At 37.2% G+C, this 18,570-nt stretch overlaps 4 protein-coding genes across 9 annotated transcripts; all 4 read left to right on the forward strand.

Annotated features, from left to right (window-relative positions):
* The first annotated feature begins 221 nt into the window (after nucleotides 1-221).
* LOC114821096 (hydroxyproline O-galactosyltransferase HPGT1-like) lies at nucleotides 222-4,719 on the forward strand. The gene is made up of 12 exons (XM_029092962.2): nucleotides 222-557; nucleotides 693-756; nucleotides 911-960; nucleotides 1,049-1,242; nucleotides 1,429-1,492; nucleotides 1,570-1,642; nucleotides 2,099-2,222; nucleotides 2,758-2,845; nucleotides 2,951-3,001; nucleotides 3,635-3,706; nucleotides 3,816-3,928; nucleotides 4,307-4,719. The coding sequence occupies exons 1-12, from the start codon at nucleotides 445-447 to the stop codon at nucleotides 4,327-4,329; spliced, it is 1,029 nt and encodes a 342-aa protein (XP_028948795.1). The 5' UTR covers nucleotides 222-444; the 3' UTR covers nucleotides 4,330-4,719.
* A 987-nt stretch (nucleotides 4,720-5,706) lies between these two features.
* On the forward strand, nucleotides 5,707-9,602 carry LOC114821081 (common plant regulatory factor 1-like). Of its 6 annotated transcripts, none has more exons than XM_029092905.2 (7): nucleotides 5,707-6,022; nucleotides 6,734-6,891; nucleotides 7,016-7,067; nucleotides 7,192-7,243; nucleotides 7,531-7,736; nucleotides 8,135-8,338; nucleotides 8,999-9,602. In XM_029092905.2, the coding sequence occupies exons 2-7, from the start codon at nucleotides 6,776-6,778 to the stop codon at nucleotides 9,224-9,226; spliced, it is 858 nt and encodes a 285-aa protein (XP_028948738.1). In that variant the 5' UTR covers nucleotides 5,707-6,022; nucleotides 6,734-6,775; the 3' UTR covers nucleotides 9,227-9,602. The 6 variants fall into 6 exon arrangements, with proteins under 6 accessions (XP_028948738.1, XP_028948737.1, XP_028948736.1 ...); XM_029092904.2 differs by having other exon boundaries at nucleotides 5,760-6,022; nucleotides 6,696-6,891; XM_029092903.2 differs by having other exon boundaries at nucleotides 5,858-6,022; nucleotides 6,667-6,891.
* A 3,490-nt stretch (nucleotides 9,603-13,092) lies between these two features.
* LOC114821237 (putative glucose-6-phosphate 1-epimerase) lies at nucleotides 13,093-15,119 on the forward strand. Its single transcript, XM_029093244.2, has 7 exons — nucleotides 13,093-13,313; nucleotides 13,517-13,591; nucleotides 13,697-13,914; nucleotides 14,015-14,149; nucleotides 14,233-14,335; nucleotides 14,423-14,522; nucleotides 14,623-15,119. The coding sequence occupies exons 1-7, from the start codon at nucleotides 13,221-13,223 to the stop codon at nucleotides 14,790-14,792; spliced, it is 894 nt and encodes a 297-aa protein (XP_028949077.1). The 5' UTR covers nucleotides 13,093-13,220; the 3' UTR covers nucleotides 14,793-15,119.
* A 513-nt stretch (nucleotides 15,120-15,632) lies between these two features.
* LOC139191209 (uncharacterized) lies at nucleotides 15,633-16,007 on the forward strand. The gene has a single exon (XM_070811782.1). It carries the CDS (start codon nucleotides 15,633-15,635, stop codon nucleotides 16,005-16,007), a length of 375 nt encoding a protein of 124 aa, XP_070667883.1.
* The last annotated feature ends 2,563 nt before the right edge of the window (nucleotides 16,008-18,570 follow it).

Below are 18,570 nucleotides of genomic sequence, written 5' to 3' on the forward strand. Positions count from 1 at the left end.
AATATAAATATACTAATTGTAACAGTTTTATTATTAAATGAATATATTTAGAAATAAAAAATATTTTATTATTAAAATAATTAATGATATTATTAATACAAAGAACCTTGATTAAAAATTAAAAAATAATAAGATTTTAATCAATAAAATAATAAAAAAAAGATGAAAACCTAATTACTCCTTAGTTTTTGTTTTATTTAATCGTCACGCAAACACGTGAAGACAGTTTATTTAATTAATTGCGACAATCCCGTTACTTCGGAGAGCACAATCGGTTACGTCGTTGTCTCCTTCTTCCTCTTATTCTTCTTTCTTCAGTTGAGAGGATCAGTTTGTTTCAGACTTGATCGAGCTCCGAAACACCTACTCAGATCTGGCTCCCCACCGCTCACCGGAATTCACTCGAGCTCCCCGTCTCTTCGGTTTTTGCCGCACAAGAAAAATATGCATAGCCGGCCGTCGCACAGCCGGCTATCTGGCTCCGCTTTTCACTCTCGGATTTCTGCTCTCTTGCTCACCATGGTCTCCACCATGGCCGCCATCTACGTCGCCGGCCGGTGAGTTTCTCAAATTTCCAATTTTGTTATTTGAATTTCGAGCTGTGATTAGAGCTGTTCGTATTTTCCATCTTTATGAAAAAGTTTATCTTTTTGAATATGATGAATGTTCGATGAGTTGTGGTGTGTTGATAGACTGTGGCAGGATGCTGCCGATAGGGTTTATTTGATTCAGGAGATTGATAGAAAAAATGGTCAGGTAATTTTTTACCTTTTCGTTTTTTTTTTTTTTAATTTTGTTTTTGTCTATGTTTTACCTTCCAATTTCAGTTCAAATGCGTGCATTAACTTCTGTATATATGTATCGAAGAGATTACGAATTAGGCAGATAATCGTCAACTTTTTACTTTCAGGGTCAATCTGCTGTATCCGTAGACGATACACTTAAAATTATAGCTTGCAGGTAATTGACCAAAGCTATTCTTTAAAAGGTGTCATTTTCGAATTTTATGATATCGTCTTTGCTGTTATGAATGATGGTTGTTTTGTAGGGAGCAACAGAAGCAGCTGTCCGCCCTTGAGATGCAACTGACTGCGGCAAGACAGGAAGGTTTCGTCCCAAAGAGCTTGTCTAAAAATGAGGGGGCTCAATCTAAGAAGAAGCTTTTAGCTGTTATAGGAATTATTACAACATTTGACCGCAAGAAAAATAGAGAGGCAATTCGTAAGGCGTGGATGCCTACAGGTACTTTGTGCAATTTTCGTCGTTCTTTTCTTTTATCCTCAATGCAATTTTATGCGAATAAATTATCCATGTTAGTGCTACAGTCTGATGCACTCCTACCAATTTTCTAGTCATAAATGTTTTGGTTTGCGATGGTGGACCAAACTTCTTCTAGCAGTTATAGCAATTTTATGTATATATGTGCAGGTGAAGCTCTAAAAAGATTGGCAGATGAAAAGGGCATCATTGTGCGATTTGTGATTGGAAGAAGGTCTGTATATCAATGATTTAGAATGATGATAAGGAATTGTCTACAGTTCTGTTCAGTTAAGTATGTGTATCTTGCAGCCCAAATCGTGGAGACAGTTTGGACAAGCAAATAGACGAAGAAAATGAGCGGACCAACGACTTCATTATGCTTGTATGTTAACCATTTGAACAAATCTGTTTTCCATATATTTGGTGGGATCTTTTAGTTGGGTGAAATTTCGTATTGTCAAGAACTTGTTTTCATTACTACGCACATGTGATTCTATATGGATTCCGTAAGAAGTCCTGTGAAAAATTCAAGGTTCTGTTCGAGGCTTTGAGCTAGTTGGTATGTAGCATAGACACTAAGTGATGGCTAGTTAGAGTATGACTAACTCATGGCGAGTTTGTAGGTATGAACTAGCCAATGTAACGTTGAGTTTAGTTTGAGGAAAGCTCCCTGTGCATTCCGTATTTTTATTTCTTTTATCATGCTCATGGACCTTAACAAAAATTTGTGGACATCCCTCATGGTTGATTCATGTTATCATATGTGGGATAGCTGAAATTGCTACAGGCAGATAAGTTTACGACACATTGTTGTTTAAATTGTTCTTTTACTTTACAGGACGATCAAGTGGAGGCATCTGAGGAGTGGCCAAAAAAGACAAAATCATTCTATATTCATGCTGTAGAGAACTGGGATGCCGAGTTTTATGTTAAGGTCAATGATGATGTTTATGTTAATATTGGTAGGTAGTTGTAATATAATTTTTCTAGTAAACAATAAGATAGTTAATCCTCGTGAGACTTTCTGTTATACCTGTGTTAAATTAAATTCTGGTAATTATTTTGGATAAAAATAGTTAGTAGTTAAAAACCTGTGCTTATGATTGAAGAAAACCTAAGAAACTGCCAGATGAGAGCATAGGTATATGGTTATTTAGTCATGATCTCAAGTGAAGTGTTCATTTGTATCTCGGAAATCAAAGCTGCATTATATATAATTACAATTTAGGAATTTGATTTTTTTTCTTTTTTGCCATTGTTTTACCAATAGAACCTTTGTGAAAAATGCTGAAATTGTTTGTCTAACTTCAGAGTAGCTTAGATTTGGACACCACAGGGTATAATTGATAAGTCGTGGCGGAGCCAAATAAATTGAGTGACGGGGTTACTGAAAAATAAGGAAAGTAATGGTTGGCTGTTAACCGTGTCAGAAAAGTTTATGCCCCTAAACAAATTATTTGAAGTGCATACTAATATTCAGCCTTTATTATGACTCAGATGTCCTGGGAGCAACTCTAACTACTTATTTAGATAAGCCTCATGTCTATATTGGGTGCATGAAATCAGGCGAAGTCTTCTCTGAACCGTGAGTGCAGAAAACATGCTTTATATGATGGAAACTTTGAAATTATGAGTTATTTTTAGATTAGATATAACTATTTTATTGGTTTGTGTTGTCTCAATGGCACAGAACACGCAAGTGGTATGAGCCAGACTGGTGGAAATTTGGCGATGCAAAATCGTAAGCACGTACTTTTTTCTTTTCTTTTACCTTCAAGATAGATTTCTTAATCCATGTTGTTGCTCTCTCTCTCTCTCTCTCTCTCTCTCTCCACCCCCCCCCCCCCAAAAAATGGTGGAAATTTAGGCAAATTTATGGCGGGAGGGTGATCATTAGTTCTTTGTATGGAAAAATTATCTTTGAAAATGTTCATTTAGTGAGATAAGTAAAAGGCTCTTTTGGACTGACGTGACCTGTTAGAGTAGCCCAATGAAATGTTATCCTAAAAAAACAAACATGTGATAAACGCTGATAACTGATTTTTTCTATAGTGCCTTGGTGATTTCTCCATATAGACTGTTCTACATGATATTGGATTGCCTAATGATGCTGGGAGGGTGGTCATTAGTTCTTTGTAGGGAACAACGTGTCTCTGAAAATGTTTGTTAGTTAGGTAAGTACAAGGAAAAGGTGTAAAGCTGATTATTTAGTTTTCTCTGTACGTCCTTTATATAAAGGATTCTCATCTGAACGATCATGGTAGGCGTTAGGCCGTTAGTCTTCAAGTATTAAAGCAATTCATAATAGCATATGAATTTGCTTCTTAAATTCCCATGTTGTACTATGTAATATTTCACTTGACTTCTGATGCAGATACTTTAGACATGCTTCTGGTGAATTGTACGCCATTTCTAGAGCCTTGGCTCAATTTATATCAATAAACAGGTACTTCCGCCGCCTCTTTATCTTTTTTTTCTTTCCTGTTTCAACAGTATCGTGTAGCATGCTGACAACTTTGGGAGGATTTAATTTATAGCTTTCTGTCGGTTTGCAGGTCTATTCTTCGTGCTTATGCTCATGATGATGTTAGTGCTGGGTCATGGTTTATTGGGCTTGATGTGAAGCACATTGATGAACGGAAATTTTGCTGCTCCTCTTGGATGCCAGGTCTGTTGATCTTTTCCGTCTAGTACATATACAAATCACTGTGAACATAATGAAACTTTTCCCAATCATATCTGATTTTCTCTTGAAAAGACTGCTGAAGTATAACTATTATCTTAATATCAAGGCAAGAAATCATCTTGCTGCGGTGTACTCGCTTCTCAATCATTTTTTCTTCGAAAATGCTTGTTGGAAAGGGAAACGAAATTTTTAATAATTAGCAAAACACAACCAAGGACATATAGAGAAAGAGTGACAGGGTCTTTAGATGCTGAAAGCCATTCAATACGATTCTCCGTCTTCACTGCGGTAATTTTCTCAGAAGGATATATTTGAATGCGATGATTCTGGTTATTAATCCATGTGCATCTTTCATTTCAGGAGCAATATGTACAGCCGTGTAATCTAACGCACCGCACACCTATTGATACAACCAATACATTATGAAAGGGAAGTCCCTTCATTTACAGCATTGCCTTCAATGCCTTCTTCGACCAGATTATTCAAGCAGTACACAATCATTTATGCTGCCCAAATTGATTCGAGCGGCCTTGAGCTCGGAGGTTAGGTTAGATTAAGTTCTATATGCTGCTGGTCGAGATTCTCTGGGAAGCTCCGGATCCTGTTAGTTTTCGCCCTCGTAGTTACTGAAAGTCCGGTGTCACTCTTAAGTAGTATTTTTCGTCATACCTGTATCGGTACCGTACGAGTTCATCCTTGAATTTCTTTAATCTTACTTGTGTACCTGGGGAACCATTAATAGAGAAATACAATTTTCTTTTGGTTGCTGAGTATATACAAATTGGAAATCATGCCAGTTAGGGTTTGATGTCATAACATGACTTAAACCTAAGACGAAATTAACTGGTTAAGGTTGGACGTTATAACATGACTTAAAACTTCGACTTATTAAATCTCAAGTTGTCTCAAGTTGTAGGCAATTTTTTTGACCATTTAAAAAAAATGAAAACTAATGAAAATGGCTTCAAATCTTTGCATTTTGATAAAAAATCATACACTACCCTCAGACTTGACTTCTAACCAACTACGTAATTGCCTCTGCTTTTTCTTACATGGCAGACAAATTTTTGTTTTATTTTCATATCGGTGCTTCAATTTTTTGCTATGATTTTTTATGCATTGGACAGAGAAATTTAAATACGCCATCACACTGATGTTTTGCGAAAAAAAGATAAATATATGTGTATATTTTCATAGGAAAACTAATGAAAATGACTTTTAAATCTTTGTATTTTAATGAGTATCGAAGAAAATTAGAAGAATAAAATGTGTTTAGAATGTGAGAATGTGCCAAGAATATTCAAGAAGAGGAGAGAGAAGAATGTAATACCATTAAGTTTTATAATCAATGTAGTATCGTTAAATTTCATAAACAATGTAATAAGTTTTATAAACAGTATCGTAAGTTTTCATAAACAGTGTCATATTTTTTTTATAATTTTTTTAATATTAAAAGTATGTCATTTTCATTAAAATTTAAGTTATTTTGTCATTTTTATTAAAATTTAAGGATTTTCATTAAAATTTAAGTTTTTTTAATTAACTAAACTTATAGCATGATTTTTTTATTAAAATAAACTTAGTTTAAACTCTTTTTATGAAAATTCCTTTTAAAAAAAGAATTTGACAAAAAAAAAATCAATTAAAATCTTAAAACAAAAATTAATAAAAAAATGGTGCAATCAAAAGGACTATGATTTATGGTGGGGCCCACAGACCGATGCGGCATTGAACAGCAAAAGCCATCCTCCAAAGAGGATCCGACGAGAATCACATCTCCAGCAAAAGTGGCATGAAGTTTGACTTAGACTTCACTCTGCCAATCAGTTCTTAACACGTGTACGGCTCAGAACAATAGTGCCACATCGATCATCTGGGCCAATCCTATTAACCCAGTTCACGACCAGACCGGCTGGTGTTCGCCACCATCGAAGGCAAAAATTTCCCATCTAAAATTTCCAGCGAGGAAAGTAAAACGCGGGAAAATTGAGGAGCTAGGGTTCGGGTTTTTTGGGGCTCCTTCAACATTACTGCTTTGATTTCAGTTCCCCGTTCTGTAGATTTCGGAAGATTCAGGTATATTGCAATTTCCTCTTATGTTTTGGGGTGTGTGTGTGTGTGTATGTTGAAGCTTTCTGGATCCTTGAAATTTACAGATGCAGGTAAGGGGAAAATTTGATATTTCAAAATTAATTGGAGAAGATGACAATTTTTAATAGTTTTAATTAACAAAGGGGGAATTATTTGGTGTGCAAGTGATCCCATTTTATCATTTAGAAATTGTGTGACAATTTGGGAACGGTAAAAGTAGAAACTAATGGGCATATGGATGATGAATTACTGAGATAGAAAGGTATAATTTTGTGTGTGTTGCATGTGCTGATTGAAATGTTGATGATGAAGCTTCTTTTTTTTTTTTTTTTTTTTTTTTTGGTTAAAGAGGAGAAAGCTTCTTTTTTTTGGGTGAAAATTATAAGGCTTCCTTTTTTGGTGGAAATGATAATGCTGTATTTTTTTTTTTTTTTTTGCGTTAGATTTCGTTCAGTAATTCGAAATCTGATTGAGTTCGGCTGAAGTGCGCGAAATTTTTGAATTGTTGATTTAGTAATTCGAAATCTGGATTTTTCCTTGTCCCAGTTGTTAAAGAAAGAAATAGGATGGTCATTAAATTTTATCTAACAATATATTTTGTTTTGTTGTACATTCTTAATGTGAGATAGTCGCCGGTGTTTTGATTCTAAATATGCAGCCGTGAAGACTAACCTGACGGTTAGCTACCTGTGACAGCTTCTTCAAGCACAGGGAAGGCCTTCTAAAACATTGGACAACATGGACCAAGATGTAACAAAGAAGTTAAAGGGATCGGATGGAACTGCAGTGCCAGTTGGATATGACAATCCCAAGGAGGGTGATAACGGGAACCTAGTCCTTGAGGCATCAAAGAGGTAATTTCTTTCCTTATTCTTTTATCTTTCACATTATGAACCAGGCAGCAGCGTCGAGTTATTAACTCTCTGATCTTGTCGCTGGATTTAACCAAACTAAATTTGATCTTATGACTACATGCAGTTTGGAACAAAATATTGATGGTTTGAAAGATGGAAATGATGGTGACACTAAAGTAAGTGTTTTTATTTTTTTTTGTTATGTCTGCCTGTATCTGAGATGGGTTTCCTGTTTTTATTTTAGATGATATTTATGCATGAAGATAAATTTTTAAAGTAATCTTGGATTTCATCTATCAGGCAAACCACCTCACTCAGAGGAAAAATGGGTCCGACAGCATGCAATCTGCTGGTAAGAGTGAGCACTTCTCTTTAATGTTTACTTGCATAGTAATGTGTGACTTTATCAATCAGGGTTTCTGAGTTTAATTTTGTGGGAGGAACATTTCGGTGGCCTCTTTTTGCTGTCCATCCCTCTGCTGTTGATTTTGTATACAAAAAACAGATGGTTTAATATGGCCTGGATTTACGTTAATAAAGGAGCAATGCTGTGATGGTCCTAAATTTGGACATGCTACCTTAACCAGTTGCTTCATACTGTTACTGACTGATTTCTTTTCCTAATTACCTGAACGACAGAAAATGATGTGAAAGTCCATACTCAGGTCAGTCCAACAACTGAAGAGGAAGTGAATGAGATTTCTACAAATGATTCTGGTTATGCGCCTCCTGCTGCTGGTTTTGTGGGAGTATCTCTTGGTTCACCATATGAGAAAATAGGAGTTAGCACAGCCTTTGTCGCTTCGTCTACTGGTGCTCAGTTGCCTTTTGGTACTTCAGTTCTGGTATGGAAATGTTTACCTTATTGATTTTGGTACTAATTATTTGCTTACAAGCTTCCATTTCAGTTTGAATTGAAGTTAGATAACTGTTAAAAGAATGCGGACTTTGATACTTCTCTGTTTCTTTGTTTTGAACAACACTCAGTTACTGGTTTGATTGAAATCATGGGATTGATGAAAGATTACGGATTTGGATTTTCCTCAAATTTTGTGAGCCAGAGTTAGCTGTGAAACAAAGCCATCTTAAGACTCTGCAGGGTGGTTATTTACTGAAACGTTGTTATATTCATGACTTTTGAGGAATATTGAGTTCAGACTCATCTTGGTTGAAACGAATTCTAAGATAACTCTTAGATGTAGTCTGCTGTTCACACTATTGATTCACATGTTGGTTTCCTCAGGATGAAAGGCAGATGAAACGAGAGAAAAGGAAACAAGCTAACAGAGAATCTGCAATGAGATCTAGGTCAAGGAAGCAGGCTGAATATGAGGAACTGGTGAAGACATGTGAATCCTTAAACGAGGAGAAAATTGCTCTTCAATCCAAAATGGAAGAATTGAAAGGGGATTCAAAGACGCTGAGGCTTGAAAATGCCGCATTAAGGGTACTACTCAATGTTCTCATAGAATTTCTTGAGCTGTGGGCCTGTTCTCAGTTATTTTTTACGTGTACCAAGTTGTCACTTTCTTTTTTCTTTTTGGTCTTTTTTAATAACTAGATTCTCAAAGATCAACTATTCTAATAGTACGTCGAAGGAATAAGTTTCTAGGTTGTTTTTCCTGCAAAAGTTTGGAGGTTGACTCATGAGTCGGTAGCATGTCCGAGCCCAAGGCTGTGTTCATAGTGCTGGGCTTTGAGTTAGTTGGAGATTTTGCATATTCATATGCACCACAAATGGTTACCCAACTAGTGGAACTCTAAGCATATTTTACCCAAAAAAATGATAGGCACTTGAACAACTATGTCTGTATTGTTGATTTCTTATATCCACCATATACTTAGAGTAAACAAGCCATCTCCACATTGAATTATCATGCGTTGTTGCTTTTGGTTGCCAAAAATTGACCGAGTGTAGGAATTTACCAATTGAGTGAGGGGTGTGGTGTCAGAATGGGTTTTGATCAGATATGTTGTAGCATGTGCTACTGAGTTAAGTTGAACATGAAAAATTGAGGAAAATTGATTTGGTCATCCTAGTTTGTTTCAACCTAAGATATATTTACATTTACTTGCAGCTCGATCTCACATGAGTTTTGTCTTGTAGGAGAAGCTGAAAAATGCTCAGGCGGTGACGCAAGGAGGGATTGTTTCAGTTAAGATTGAAGTAGACTTGGACCTGCCAAATGATGCCAAAAATATACTGAGCAATTTGGGTTCTGTAAGCAGGAATGATGAACTGGATCGCGAGAAACATGAAAGTTCCACGTCTGAAACCAAGTTCCATCAGCTGATGGAATCAAACGCTAGGACTGATGCTGTTGCTGCTAGATGATAAGGAAGCTGGTGTTGTCTGCAGCCTCACATCAGTCTCGGTGGACTGATAGACCTCATTAACTTAACTTTCGGTTTACAACCAGCAGGAATACAGGAAATTCCGAGTGGAAGAGGGTCAGAAAAAGAACTTGCTAATTTATGGTTCCTTTAGCTTTCAACTCTCCTTTGTGCCATGATTGATGTATTAGATTCGAGATTGCCGTGGCGATTTTGCGAGTAGATTAGGGTAGGCTAAAAGTGTGTTTCCATATGAACATGAACATTCCTGGATAGGTCTCTGAAAGTGACTTGTAATTGTTACTGCAGAATCCTTGTTAGATTGACAGAATGTTCTCTTTAAAATTGGTTTATTATTTTGATCCTTCTACTAGAAATTCGACCATGTCCATGAGATTCAAATTGTTTCGACTTTCGAGTGAAAATGTTAATCTAGGGATTGATTATTGGCGTAAAAAAAAAAAAAGGTCATTATGAACTCCTCTCTCATTTATCACTGGGGAGGAGTGCATTACGATTATTTTTTAAGTGTTAATAACAGATCCTTTAATCGACTTATACCTTGTACAGTAATTCACAAGGAGGCTTTTCAATTGTTTAAAGTTTTATCACATGATCACATTATATAGCGGTATCCATTATCCATAATTTATCGGAGGAAATTATGAGTTCAAATATCGTGTAAAGTGTCCTTTTAAGTTCTAAGTTAAACGTGTCATTTAGTACTACGGTCTAGTGGTATTCCTCTTCACTGGTAAGTGAGAGGTTTTAGGTTCGATTATCTCCAAAGGCGAATTTGAACTATATTATTGTTAGTCTGTTGTAAGGTTCAACCACCCCACTCTCCAAGTTAAACGCTGCAAATACCATCCTTTTGTTTGTTGAAAGATAAGATTATAATTGGTCATTGAAAAAGTGCAAATCAAAAGGGGTTTTTAAAGGGAATTTTCATAATTTTTAGTGTTGGTACGTTGCACCTAGAGTGTATCCATGATGTTGAATTTCAACCCCAAATCACCGTCCTTCCTTCCCAGTGCCTTTCAATTCAAAGCTCAATAGTGAGTCAAAATTCTGGAAAAGAAGGAAAATTATGGGTCCTTTGGTAAGGAGTTTGGACTTCGTCCACTTCTGCAACTTTCTATGGATTTATGAATTCGCCCTGTTTTTGGGCCTCCCCTTTGTGGGGTTCAGTTTGAAGTTTCTATCAAATATGTTTCCTGTCATGATCCCTCATGAAAGAGTCAAACTTACACAACATTTGATGTACGTATGGTTATGTACTTAGCTTTTACGTTTCCAGACACAAATTTATATAGGCCTAATTGGATTAATAATCTATGTGATAATAGGGTAGTCGGAAAATTACTACTGTGGTAGAAGAAAGAGTAGAATTTAATAACCTCTATGATGAAGTTTGTTAAAATTTAGCATGTGATCTGCACATATGAGGCTAAACTTTTCTTTCCATTTGTTTTTACCCATTGTTCAAACCAAAAAAAAAAAAAAAAGGTAAATAGATAAAATAAAGCCCCTTCATCGTTCCCTCTCAATTTGAAACAATGAAACGCGATGTGGGCGTTCATTGTTTGAAATCCAATTGGAAACTGAAATCGTTGATTAAAATCAAAGAAATTTGGTTCGTGTTTCAATAGCCACACCCACATTAATGATTAGGAGAAGAGTGGAAGGGAACGTCACCCCATAATTCTAAGATATTGATGCAAATCTTGAGATCTTTAGGGTCTGTATTAATTGTTTATTATGTCAAAATGTAAGATGGACAAGATTGGATAAGATGAGTTGTGAATCCACGATAATATAATTTACGTAATCTATCATTATATACGGATTGCAAGTCCTATCTTACGTGTCTCGGACAATCTAATCCTATCCTTCGGGCTTAATTCCATTCAAGCCACAAAATGGGCCCTTAATTAGGTAATGTTTTCTATGACTTTTACAGGTATAATCTTAAAATAATAATAATAATAATTTCCTTTTCTCCGGTTGGTTTTCTCCTCAATTGGTTCTCCTCGAAAAGAACCCCTTCCACGGCAGGGAAGGCGTGTAAAAACCAAAGGAATAACAATCAAAGGCTTTGTAAAAACCAAAATTTAATTAAAATTTTACAAACTCATTAAATCAACATCAATTAAAAATCAAAACAAAAAATTTCATCAGTAAAACCCCTTTCAACACTTCAGTGAGCTTAAACAGTTTCAACAACCCTTTTACATTTCTCCCTCAAACCCACTTCGATTTTTCGCGGAGAATCCTGACACCCATCTTATCGCGGCTTTTTGGTTTCATTGCTCGACCTTGGTTCCAAGACAATTTTGGTTTGAATTCGGAGGGATACTGAATGGATTTTTTTCCTTCTTTGTGTTGGCCGTTGGGTATAAAGACTGGAATTAGAATGGTTTTAAAGGATTAAAAATAAATTTAACCTCACATGTGAGTCTCACGTGCTAATAATTAATGGAAAGTTGATAACAATTTAATTTTGAGCCTAAAACCTAACACAATTCATTATAGGAGTTTAAATTCTAATGTTTTTTTATCAAATAAGTTATCTTCCGACTATTTTATCACCGCATAAACTATTAATTCAATTAAGCTAGTTATATATTATCATTTATTAGTAGTAAATCACAAAATATGTGTTTCAAGCACAAATATGTATACAATCCATGTCGTGACAAAAACTCTCCTCAAATATATTCGTAATAAGTACATACTACTTATCGATCAAAGTTATTCTATATCATATTTTGGTTTGTGTTGTAACTTTACACAATAAACTGTTTGAATTTGCATTGTTGGCAAGATGAGACACTGATAACATTCTTTATTCAATTTTCAAGATTTGAAGAAAAAAGTTGCTTCAATCATATCTTTTCTTCGTCAATTTTCCTGGCCAACGTCTAATGCAGACAATCTGCCTGGTTCACCTCAAATTATGCAGAGTTTATTGCATAAATTATTAAATTTTAGCAATAAAATATAAAGCATGTATTCCATTAAAATTTGACATAATGCATCATATCATCAAATTAACGCATATGTTATCTTTTAACTAAATGTTCAGTCATTTAATATTATCATATGAACGAAACAGTTGCATGCAAGCTTTTCTCAACAATCAGACAATCAAAAAAGTCAAAAACTTCATACCTCCCACTTTGTTCTCTATTTTACTTTTAAAAATGGGTTAGTTAATTCAGTTAAAATGGTCGGCATGTTCATACTTGTCTATATCACGTGTAGAAATCAGCAAAGACTACATCATGGTTGGCTGGTCGCTAAATTTCCCGTGTCGTACACGCACATGTAAATACACATGAACACCAATATTTTAGAAAAGTACATAATATGTGATTGTCAATTTTTAAACTTCTGCATGCAAGTGGTAATTTATTCTTAATCGTGAACAGTAACCCTCCTAGGACATACCCAAGGACTTTGATCTCTTGTATACGATCTGACGTTTTAATATTTCTTCATCAGGAGCGCCCCAAACGCTAGATTGTGGTGTATAGATAAATTATTTCCGTCCATAAAGGTGTTTTGACCTCATTTCTTCTTATGTCATAGCTTCCAGTTTTTCTTCCTACTTGTCATACAATTGTTCCTATCATGAATTCTTTTTGTTTTTGGTTTGAAACCGGGATTGTGCAGGAATTTTAAGACAGTTTGGTCTCATTTTTTGGGTAATTAGTTATCCAGTTTTTCTTCACAAAATTTGGACCTGTTCAAAAAGTGAGAGTTGGGTTGGTAGTTGGGAATTTGGTTTGAGTTCACAGGAAAATATAGGTTTTGTCACAAGAAAGGTTCATGTGAAAGTTGAGTTTCTCAACTGCTTGATTGAATGAGCAGCTGACTATTTCTTTTCCTACAGATTTGAAGCTGTTTTTCAATAGAGAGAGAGAGAGAGAGAGAGAGAGAGTCATCTGTGGTCTTGTTTATTCAATTGGTGTTCTTGCTGTGTTCTTGAAATGAATGATTCTGGATCAGCAGTTGAAGTTTCGAAGGACAAGAATGGAATCGATCAAGTTCATCTTCAGAACCCGCGAGGAGCCTCTGTTCGGGTTAGATTTTTTTTACCAACATCGATATTGTCCTCAACTTAACCATCACGGTTTAGTCTATTAATAGCGGAACCATTCAATATAATAAGTTGTATTTTATTTAGTCAGGTTTCCGACGTAGGACTTAGTATACTTCAACAGGCTTAAAATTGCTGATTTATAGTTTACATGCATTCTGATGTTGTTGTGCAAACACAATCCAGGTGAGCTTGCACGGAGGCCAGGTTCTGTCATGGAAAACCGAACGCAACGAAGAATTGTTGTTCATTAGTAGCAAGGTGAAGAAGTTATCTATGCTTATTCATTTGTTATTCATGAACAATCGGGAAAATGTACACTGATTTCCTATGTTAGCTAATATATTTTCTGTGTCGTCTATGAAGGCGATTTTTAAGCCTCCAAAAGCAGTCCGAGGAGGAATTCCAATCTGTTTTCCGCAGGTTGGGACCGGATCGTTGGACCATAACGGGTTTGCCAGGAATAGGATTTGGGCCATTGACAATGATCCTCCACCTCTACGTCCGAATGATTCGAATGGAAAAGCCTACGTTGACTTGCTGCTCAAACCATCCGACGATGATATGAAGATCTGGCCACATAGGTAGCACATATAGCAGCATGAATTCTGAAAAAAGTAGCATACTAATGCTTTGTGTACAAATATTGGTTTCTAACATGATGATTTGAAACATGTTTTTCAGTTTTGAGTTTCGCCTTAGGGTGTCACTGGCAGCCGAAGGGCATCTAACGCTTATATCGCGCATCAGGAACATCAACTGCAAGCCTTTCAGCTTCGCGTTTGCTTATCATACGTACTTCTCCATTTCGGATATCAGGTACATAATGTTTAATTAAGCATAATCTAACTAAAGACTAATTGAAGTTCCGAGATTTAAGTGAATATAATCTGGACTGACAGTGAAGTGAGGATTGAGGGATTGGAGACTCTAGACTATCTAGACAACCTGTGTCAAAAGGAGCGATTTACAGAACAAGGCGATGCCTTAACATTCGAATCTGAGGTAATCGTGTTTTCCCAAAACCTTCTCAACCTGTCAGTGGATCCAAAACGCTCCCTCTAATGAAGTGTAGTTCATTTTTTGTGGCAGGTGGACCGCGCTTATCTCAAGTCTTCGGATGTGATAGCTGTTTTCGATCATGAAAAGAAGAAGACATTCACCGTGCGAAAGGAGGGACTTCCAGATGTTGGTGAGAATCATGTTCTATTTGGATTAGTCACTAGGTAAACTTTGACATTTTAACTAGTGACAAATTAAAATCTTGTGTTATTGAACTTTACATGTACTAGTTGTATGGAATCCATGGGAGAAGAAGTCCAAAGCGATGGCGGATCTTGGAGACGAAGAATACAAACAGATGCTGTGTGTTAACGGAGCATCAATCGAGAAGCCGATCACCTTGAAGCCCGGCGAGGAATGGACCGGTCGATTGGAGCTCTCTCTTGTCCCTTCCAGTTAAATCAAGAGGCGCCAGGCGAAGAAATAAACCTAGTACCAATATTAATTAGGGTCGAAAAATTCGACAATGTTTGCAATAAAGAATCATTAAGAACATGATCAATAGCTTTAATTTTGGTTTATGTTTCTTAATCGATTTCGTTCGACGGAGGCGGAGATATCTTTTTGCTTCTCCCCATTGTAGTTGTAACCTTAACAATGTATATGGTTCATCTCAATTTAGTCGTGAAAATTTGTAATTTATACACTGCATATTACAATTTGTAGAGGGAAAAATAAGAGAGAGTTAATCATGTTTTTTGGTGGAATATAATCTTAAGTGTCTGAATTATTTTTTCTAGAGGATAAGAAATCTTTTGGTTTCACCCATGAATTCAAGATCTAAAGCAAAGCCTGAGGCTGAGGAGAAAATTTTTATTATGACGGGAACACGAGTAGTACACCATATGTTTTTATATAAGTGGTGAGAAATTTTATTTTTTAAATTATAAACTTTTTAACACACATATGCCATAATTTATATAGGACATGTGGTGTACCATCTCATGTTTCAATCATACTCAAAAATCTTTTGAGGCTGAGGCCTAAGAGACAAATCAATCCAGCATATATCAAATTAATTGTAATATATTTTCCTATTCTGTTGTATGCTAGTTTTATTGTAGGAGTTAGTTTAGCATCAATTGCATCATAGCTATTGTATATAACCTTATACATTGTGTTGAATAATATCACAAGAGAAAGCATTTTACTCAAACAAGATTTCTTTGATGGTATCGAGAGCAGAAAGTTCTTGGTGACCTAAAACAACATCCAAATACACAAACCCTAGCTGCAACTCATGGGTGACAGCAAAGAGACGAAATCGAGCTCTAGGTCCAGTATGTCGGAAGGGACGAAGTATGATCCTAATCATCCATTCTACCTACACCACTCAGACCAACCCGGAGTGTCCCTCGTGACGCAGCCACTGCGTGAGAACAACTATAGCACATGGAGCCTTTCCATGACTATGGCACTGCAAGCCAAGAACAAGATGGGCTTCGTCGATGGCTCTATCAAGAAACCAGCTGAAGGCTCACAGGAAGATATGCAACAGTGGGGACGATGCAACGTGTTAGTAAAAACATGGTTGCTCAGTTCCATCTTTAAGGAGATATCAGCCAGCGTGATATATTGTGAACTAGCATCTCAAATGGGGGCAGAACTTAAGTAGCGTTTTTCCCAGGCTAATAGCATGCAACTATTCCACATAGAGAGTGAGATCTCTGATTGTGATCAAGGGACCATTACAGTTGGTTCTTATTTTACCAAGCTCAAGGGACTTTGGGACGAGCACGACGCTCTTCTTGCCATTCCTGCATGCAATTGCGGGGCCATGAAGAACGTTAGTGACTACATGCAAACTCAGAAAACTATCAAGTTTTTGATGTCATTAAATGTGAATTTTGGAGCAGTTAGGGGGCATATCTTGTTGATGGAAGACGTATACTCTTTAATCCTTCGTTAGAAACGACAGCAAGACGTATCTGCTAGGAAGGTGTAACATCCCACATCGCCCATGTGAGTGATCCTTAAATGTATATTCTCATCCCTACTTAGCACGAGGCCTTTTGGAAGCTCACTAGCTTCGGGTTCCGTCGGAACTCCGAAGTTAAGCGAGAAGGTGGCCAGAGCATTCCTATGATGGGTGATCCACTAGGAAGTTGCTCGTGAGTTCCCAGAAACAAAATCGTGAGGGCGTGGTCGGGGCTCAAAGTGGACAATATTGTGCTACGGTGGTGAAGCGGGCCCGGGAAGTGGTCTGCCCCGAGCCGGGATATGACAAATGGTATCAGAGCCAATCCTTGGCAGGAAGTGTGCCGACGAGGACGTCGGGCCCCTAAGAGAGGTGGATTGTAACATCCCACATCATCCAGGGGAGTGATCATTAAATGTATATTCTTATCCCTACCAGAGGCCTTTTGTGAGCTCATTAGAACTCCGAAGTTAAGCGAGAAGGTGGCCAGAGTACTCCCATGATGGGTGACCCATTGGGAAGTTGCTCGTGAGTTCCCAGAAACAAAACCGCGAAGGCGTGGTCATGGCCCAAAACGGACAATATCGTGCTACGGTGGTGGAACGAGCCTGGGAAGTGGTATGCCCCAGGCCGGGATGTGACGGAAGGTAGTAACAGAGGCAGCGGCATTTGCTGCGAAAGGGAGCAACCGCGACCAAGAGAATGGGACATCAAAAAGAAACCCAAATGCTAAGTGTGAAAAATGCGACAAGACGAGACACACAAGTGAAAATGTCGTTTTCATCTTAAATGTGATTCTTGTGGTTGGACGGGTCATACAATTGACTACTGTCACAAATACAAGAAAGTTCATAAGAAGCGCAACAACACATGAAGAGATACTTCCAGAGGTAACAATGTCTTATCCTTTACCTCGGACAAACCAGAACCGTCTAGCTCATTCCCGTTCACTCCGGAGCAATGCAAACAAATCCTAAGCATGCTGAACACCAACAAATCAAATGCGATGGCACATAATGTTGGTAATTCTACAACCTTTAGTGACTTGTCAGGTAAAGCATTTTGTTTTTCTTCACATGGAAAAAATGATGCCTTGGCTATTTGATAATGGTGCTACTCATCACATGATTTGTTCACATACCTTGTTAACCTCTTGCATACCTGTCCATAATAAAACTGTACAACTCCCAGATGGGTCTTATGCCAAAGTTACACATGTTGGGAAAATGGTCTTTTCAGCCCAGTTGATTCTTACAGATGTTCTTTGCATCCTATCCTTTAGTTTAAATCTCATTTCAATAAGCAAACTCACACTCACTTCCTTTTGTATAACCATCTTCCTTCATCGTTATTATGTCATACAAGACCTACGTTCGGGGAAGATGATTGGGACAGGAACTGAGAATGAGGGACTTTACTACCTTGATAATTGCAAGCCTACAACCTGCCATGCCGTCCAAACACCATATCCTGCTTCTTGGCATCAACGCCTTGGTCACCCCTCGCATAAAGTTTTACATTTTCTTTCGAATTTTGTTGGTTCAATCAAGCCTTGTGATGCTAATGATTGCCTTGTTTGTCCACTGGCAAAGCAAACAAGAACTCATTTTCCTTTAAGCTCAATTTCCACCGTTAAACATTTTGAATTATTGCATATGGATATTTGGGGTGGTTACCACATCCCTTTTTTTCCGGTGCTCATTATTTCCTTACAATCGTCGACGATTACACTCGTTGCACATGGGTGTATCTCATGCATCATAAATCTGACACACGCACATTTTTTATGCATTTCATTGCTCTTGTTGAGACACAATATATGTCTACTGTTAAACTGCTTCGTAGTGACAATGGTCCAAAGTTTAACCTTGACTCCTTTTATTCATCCAAGGGAATTGTCCACCAAACAGTTGTGTTGCAACACCTCAACAGAACGAGGTTGTTGAAAGAAAGCACCACCATTTGTTGAACGTAGCACGAGCACTACTTTTCTAAGCCAAATTACCTAAACAATTTTGGGGGGAAGCCATTCTAACCGCCACTTACCTCATCAATCGCACACCCACACCGGTTCTTAACGGTAAAACTCCATATGAACTCTTGTTTTCTACTTCACCTCAATACATGCACCTTAGGGTTTTTGGATGCTTGTGTTTTGCCTCCACACACGCACACCGACCTTCAAAATTTGATGCTCGTGCCACTTGTTGCATATTTCTTGGTTATCCACATGGCCAAAAAGGATACAAGGTTTATGAAA

This window comes from Malus domestica, chromosome 14, assembly GCF_042453785.1.
Source record: "Malus domestica chromosome 14, GDT2T_hap1".
Taxonomy (NCBI): Eukaryota; Viridiplantae; Streptophyta; class Magnoliopsida; order Rosales; family Rosaceae; genus Malus; species Malus domestica.

Coding starts and splice junctions, on each gene's coding strand:
- LOC114821096 (XM_029092962.2), top strand. CDS start 445: ATGCATAGCCGGCCGTCGCACAGCCGGCTATCTGGCTCCGCTTTTCAC. Junction 1,243..1,428: donor TAAGGCGTGGATGCCTACAG/GTACTTTGTGCA, acceptor ATATATGTGCAG/GTGAAGCTCTAAAAAGATTG. Junction 3,002..3,634: donor AAATTTGGCGATGCAAAATC/GTAAGCACGTAC, acceptor CTTCTGATGCAG/ATACTTTAGACATGCTTCTG.
- LOC114821081 (XM_029092905.2), top strand. CDS start 6,776: ATGGACCAAGATGTAACAAAGAAGTTAAAGGGATCGGATGGAACTGCA. Junction 7,244..7,530: donor CGACAGCATGCAATCTGCTG/GTAAGAGTGAGC, acceptor CCTGAACGACAG/AAAATGATGTGAAAGTCCAT. Junction 7,737..8,134: donor CTTTTGGTACTTCAGTTCTG/GTATGGAAATGT, acceptor TGGTTTCCTCAG/GATGAAAGGCAGATGAAACG.
- LOC114821237 (XM_029093244.2), top strand. CDS start 13,221: ATGAATGATTCTGGATCAGCAGTTGAAGTTTCGAAGGACAAGAATGGA. Junction 13,592..13,696: donor TGTTGTTCATTAGTAGCAAG/GTGAAGAAGTTA, acceptor TCGTCTATGAAG/GCGATTTTTAAGCCTCCAAA. Junction 14,523..14,622: donor GGAGGGACTTCCAGATGTTG/GTGAGAATCATG, acceptor TACATGTACTAG/TTGTATGGAATCCATGGGAG.
- LOC139191209 (XM_070811782.1), top strand. CDS start 15,633: ATGGGTGACAGCAAAGAGACGAAATCGAGCTCTAGGTCCAGTATGTCG.